Consider the following 6,000-nt stretch of genomic DNA (forward strand, 5'->3'; position numbering starts at 1 on the left):
GGAAGAGTTTTTAGATACTGCAAGAGATGGAAGCTTTCGTCTTAGAACAAGGCTTTATATTAAAAGTAATAAGAATCCTCATTAGAAAGAACCAAATGTATATAAATTCGACTTAGAGATTATAATATTATGTATTGTTTTAGAACAACAGATTTTTTTTTCCTAATTCAAATATTAGTGTCTTGAAATCAGAATGTTCATCTAAATTAGAGTAAAGTCCTTAGAAATTTTCTCGAATAAATTAGTTTTTAAACAAAAATTTTCTAACAAGTTAGTTTAAATTAAGCTTTTACTCTAATCATATGGACTAATTAAAAGGTAGTGTATTTTTTTCAAAGTCAGATAATTCTATTCATGAAAAGAAAGAAATATACATGTGTCTATATATGGAACAAATAAAAGAAATTGGAGACTCCCAATGCTCTATTATAGAGATAACTAGTGTATAAACCCGTGCTCAACACAGGAAAATTTATAAAAGTAAGAAAAAAATTTATATGTTTCGATACTTAAAACAAAAATACAAAATAATTATTATTTTAAGATATTTATAAAATTATTATCAAAATCAAAGTTTAACTTAAAAAAGGAAGTAATAATTATTTTATATATTTTAAAGTAAAATAATTATACACTGATACAGAATTTAAAATAAAATTAAAATATTTACATTAGAATACTATTTTTTCAAAGACTTCTCCATAAACAACATTGATAGTTGAATTTGCAGACATTCCTACGTGATTCATAAGTAAAACTTTTAAACCTCTCTTCCTCTTAACTCTTGAAAGTGCCACTTATAGTTGGCCATGTGTAAAAACTGGTCTGGGCAAGTACAATCCAATATGAGATAAAGTTTGTCCCTGAGACTTATTAATTGTCATGGCAAACGATACTATTATGGGAAACTGTCGTCGTTGGAATCTAACTGAGACGGTTTCATTTGTTGGTACCATATTCATTCTTGGAATCAAAGCAATATGACCAACATTGTTACCCGTTAAGACTTCACATTCTATGACATGATTTCCAAGCTTCCTAACTTGTAGCCTTGTACCATTACAAAGACCACTGGATTGGTCAATATTCCTCAGTAACATCACCAGAACACCAACATTGAGTATTAATTTATGTGGAGGCAAACCAGAGCAATTTATGCTATTCAGTAATTCAGGACCATAGAGATTTAGTTGACTCTCCATATTCCCTTCATCCATACATATGGAATCCGAACTAAGATATAATTTTTCTCCTCCAGGAATGATAGCCATCAGATGGTTGTTGACCTCTTCAACGATGTCTAGTGTGGGAGCCAGTATAGTTCTTGCTTTGAAAAAATCCTTTGAGGACATGTTTTCCAGAATATTTGGATAAGAAAAATGAACTAACTCATCAAATGCCTGGTCCGAAGAAGGAATAACAATATCTCCTGGAAGACATATCTCAGATTCACCATCCATATTGTCACCTATTAGACCATCACCAACTTTCAATAACCACTCACCAAATTGCTCTGTCTGATCTTGATCTGAAGCAGTCATCCCTACAGAGAGTCTCATGTTTTTTGTTAGTTTGAGCACCTGGCAAAACTTCCAAAGGTAAGACGAATTCACGGTTGAATGAACGATATCTTGTCTCGATCCTCGTGGAATGACAGGAAGAATTTGTCTAAAGTCTCCACCTAGTACAACCACTTTTCCTCCAAAGGGCAAATCTTTGCTATATGTTGGAGAACACCTCATGATGTCACCCAAGCATTTGTCAAGCGCTTCATAGCAGTACCTACTAACCATTGGGGCCTCATCCCAAATTATAAGTTTGGCTTTCAACAGTAACATTGCTTGAGGAGAACCAGGTTTGATGTTACATACAGAATCCTCAGTTATATTTAGCAGTATTTTGAACCTTGAGTGTGCCGTTCTTCCATTGGGAAGAAGTAAAGATGCAATACCACTCGAAGCAACGTTTAACACTATATCACCCCTTGAGCGAATCTCAGCAGACATAAGGTTCCAGAGAAATGTTTTTCCAGTACCTCCATGACCATACACAAAGAAAAAACCCCTTCATCACAATACACAGCTGTAACAATTTTATCGAATGCATATCTCTGCTCAGGTGTTGCGATGGCTAACATATCTGAGGCACTTTTCTTTAAATCATCCCTGTTAAAGTTTAGCTCTTCCCTTATAACCCTTTCGGTTAACAAAGAATTATCAACTTCAGTTGCTAAAGGCATAGGAGGATAGTCTTTCAAGATCTTACCATAGGAATGTAAGATCTTGACTATATCCATTAAGCACAACTGCTTAATCTCATCATCTGACATTGTTAACTCTGCATATTATACGATACCATAAAAATTCAATCAAACTAAAAATGATCAATAAGGAAGAACTTTTATCATTGTAATTAATAGAAACTCACCGCTCATGTTCATCATGGCTCTCTGTCGATACAAAATATCATCTGAGAGTTCATGCCAACATCTATCCCAAACATGTTCTGGTCTTGAGATATTGTTGGATGTTAATAGAATTACAAATAACCTCCTAACATATGATCCTGAGGCCCATGAGCTTGCTTCCTTAATTGCATCAATAAATTCTTTGTCATCTTGCAAGAGTCCAAGGGCGAAGCATGCATCTCTATACGTAGCATAAATTGTTCCTCCAACTGTTCTTATATCTCGAAAACCCGTACATCCTCTTTGAGTATTCAAGAGAAGTCGTTGGTAATATTCTTCGGTATTTGCTGCAAAAAACTTAGTTAAAATCCCACTTTTAAGTTGTTAAATGGATTAAGCTACGCTATTTTAATTATTATGTAGCTTCACATCCGCTTAAGAATAATTTTTCTAAAAAATATTAAAAAATAAAAAATCGTATAATTTACAAATTATAACTGTTGAAAGTTATATGAACATTTATTTTCTAGTGTAGATAAATTGAATAAAATGGACATGGGGTACAGGCTGTTAAGATTTTAAATTTAAATCCTTAAATAAGTAAGATCAAAATTGAATGTAAACTCGTCATTACCTGCAGGTACATGAGTCAACCTTCCAATTGCGAAGCCTTTCTTTCGAGGAAACCACTTTGAAGAATCGTCCTTCCAAATAAACTTGGTTGGAAACTCAGCATAAGTCAGACTTCGAGCATAAGGATATGACATGTTCGCTGCCATCCATCCCAAAAACATGGACCTATGAGATATTGCTCTTTCGACGATATCATTCACATTAGAAGTTTCACCATAAACCACAGGTTGCTCATCCTCCAAATGGAATGGAAGTCTAATCACAAATGGTTCTTTCTCTTGGATTTCGTATCCAAATAGACGCCAGACTTTCTCACATGCCGAAATATACCTACAATTGTAGTAATTCCTAATTTTGTCAACAACTTGTGTGGCTTCTGACGGATCACCAACATTGTATAGAGTAGCTGTTACACGGTCATTACCCTTGTGTACATACTTAAACAGATACTTAATAGAACTTGTTTGGCATGTGTATTCCACATTTATGTGGCACCCAAACTTGAGCAACAATTCTAGATTATACGGAACAATGAACTTATTGTCTAGTACACATTCTCTTTTCTTCACAGTTCGACCGTTATCAGTACGCCTATATTTGGAAAATCCGGCCTCATCAATGAGTGTTCGCTGTCTAAACTCTTTAGGATAGAACTTTGAACAGGATCCATTCTTCATGCAAGGTGAATTCTTGTTGTATGGACCACATGGACCATGTACCATGTAATTTTGAATAGCTCTATGTAGATTTGGCCTTTCATTTTCATCAGGAATCTCAGCTGTTATATGTTTGTCTATGTCATCTGGTGTTTGTGGCTTGAACTCGTTACTCATGAATAAAAGGATATGTGCATGCGGAAGCCCTCTCTTTTGAAACTCTACAGTACAAACGTCTGAAAATTGAAAAAGACAAATGAGCAAAGCATTACAACATAGGATTTTAATAAAGCGTTGCATAAACACATACTTACATCCCAAAATTTTGCCAAAGATTTTTCCCTCTTTGAGGTCATCTATCAAACCATCAAGCTTGATCTTGAAAATTCGACACAATATATCAGGACGGTCTTCTGCCTTCAATCCAATGGAAGTCACTTCTCTTCTTATCTCATCCCATTCAGGGTTACAGGTCATGGTGATAAAATAGCTAGGATATCCTGCATATCTGCAAATTGCAAACGCATCTTTACAATTATTCATCATATACCTAGGTCCACCGGTAAATGTACTGGAAAGTATTATTCTTTTGCCAAGCCTTGCAGCATCTACATCCCCGTTTATAAGACTTTCATGCAGACATTTGTATTTATCAACCCTCAACTGTGGTTGTTTACACCTAAAGAATTTTAACCTCTCTGATTCCACCATTGTGTAGGCATCTACCAGAAACTGTTGGAATAATCTCTTTGATCTCAGAATTAACGGAGATTCACCCGTCCTTTTCTGTAATCGAAAAGCAAAGAATTATCGCAAAGTGATTGTTTTGTTTTGTTTTTTGTAGGTCTAGTGGAGATTGAATCTGATGTTGCAATACCCAAACGAAATCCATCCTCCCCATACGGAAACAACAATGGATATTGCAAGGCTAAATAAGACGGATGAAAAACATCAATCCGCTGGAACTTTCTAGATTGACTCTCTATAATAATATCTCTATCCTTGCTAAGTTGTTTGACATCGCCAACAATCAATGCAGCCACTTCAGATGCAGATGGCAAGTTGTATGTCCTGCCATCTGTAGTCCTTTTACTAATCAACTTAAACTTTATGTTTGTGCAATTTTCCTGTTGGTATCTATCTCTTGCATAGCGAAAACTCTTTGCCAAACTATTATATCTGTCTAGCATGTTTTTTAATATTGCCACAATTTCCCTATCCCGCTCATTTATAGCTTCATTGGAACTGCGAAAAAAAAAATCAAATTTATGTTATTTTCTCTCACAGATAAGAAATAACTAAAAAATTTGACTGGTTGCATGAAAATTACCGAAGTGTGCCTATTCGATTATCAATCTCATTTTCTGTGTCATAGATATATAGCTGGGCAAATGTTGGTCGCAAACTATCAGGAGGAAGTAAGCTACCAATGCTATGGTAGTTTTGACCCCCAAGCTTAAAAATTGGAGGAGCAGTCCCATTGTTCACCCCGCGGTCAATTTTTTCAGCCATTGATGTAAAACAAAACATTGAATTAAGTGTCCTTATATTTTTTAGGAAATGAATACTTCTTTGATCTCCTCCAGTATGAAGTTGAATGAGCCCATCAGGAGGCACAGAAAGTAGAGGAAGCTCGATCTTTCCTTCCATACAACATAATGAAAATTTTGGTTGGGGTGACTGTTTGGATTTAGCAAGTCTTTCTCCAGACCACATCCATGCTTTACAGTGTTGACATTGATAAATAGGATTTCCTATATCCCATACATCTGCCGAATGAACTCTCTTTAGCTACTCAGTTGTCATACCGATACAATTTAGTCCATGATGTACACAGATGCAAATAAGCATACAGATAAAAATTTTACATACCGTCTAAGATTTCTGAGGACGGTATAAAATTATCTTCCATATTCACATCCAACATTGAATCATCATAACCATTCAAAATTACAGTAAAAAAAATTATAAAAAATGCAAACATAATCATTTTGATGTATTACTAATAATTCATATATCTTGCAAACTACAAACTTAAATTCTTGATATAGTGAGAAATTACCTTCATCATCAACAAAAGGATCAACACGTTGGCCACTGTGTGTGTCAGCGCTTGGTAGATGTGTCTTAACAGTCGATAAATTTACATCTTCATAAAGTTGTGCCAAATTAATAGCCACCGAAGCAACAACAGAGGAAGATTGTCCTTTTTTCACCCCAATCATAGTAGAACTTCTTTACAAAAAATTTAAATTTCATTCAAATAAACCATAGAAACTATAGAAAAAAAAAGAATATAATAAT

General features: G+C 34.6%; 1 protein-coding gene across 1 annotated transcript; it reads right to left on the reverse strand.

The window, feature by feature from the left end:
• Positions 1 to 797: 797 nt before the first annotated feature.
• LOC112785619 (uncharacterized) lies at positions 798 to 4,407 on the reverse strand. The gene is made up of 7 exons (XM_025829073.1): positions 4,247 to 4,407; positions 4,011 to 4,204; positions 3,042 to 3,932; positions 2,428 to 2,754; positions 2,136 to 2,337; positions 1,422 to 2,064; positions 798 to 1,340 (listed from the first exon to the last, which is right to left on the reverse strand). The coding sequence occupies exons 1-7, from the start codon at positions 4,405 to 4,407 to the stop codon at positions 798 to 800; spliced, it is 2,961 nt and encodes a 986-aa protein (XP_025684858.1).
• Between the last annotated feature and the right edge of the window lie 1,593 nt (positions 4,408 to 6,000).

The sequence above is a fragment of the Arachis hypogaea genome, chromosome 20 (assembly GCF_003086295.3).
Source record: "Arachis hypogaea cultivar Tifrunner chromosome 20, arahy.Tifrunner.gnm2.J5K5, whole genome shotgun sequence".
NCBI lineage: Eukaryota > Viridiplantae > Streptophyta > Magnoliopsida > Fabales > Fabaceae > Arachis > Arachis hypogaea.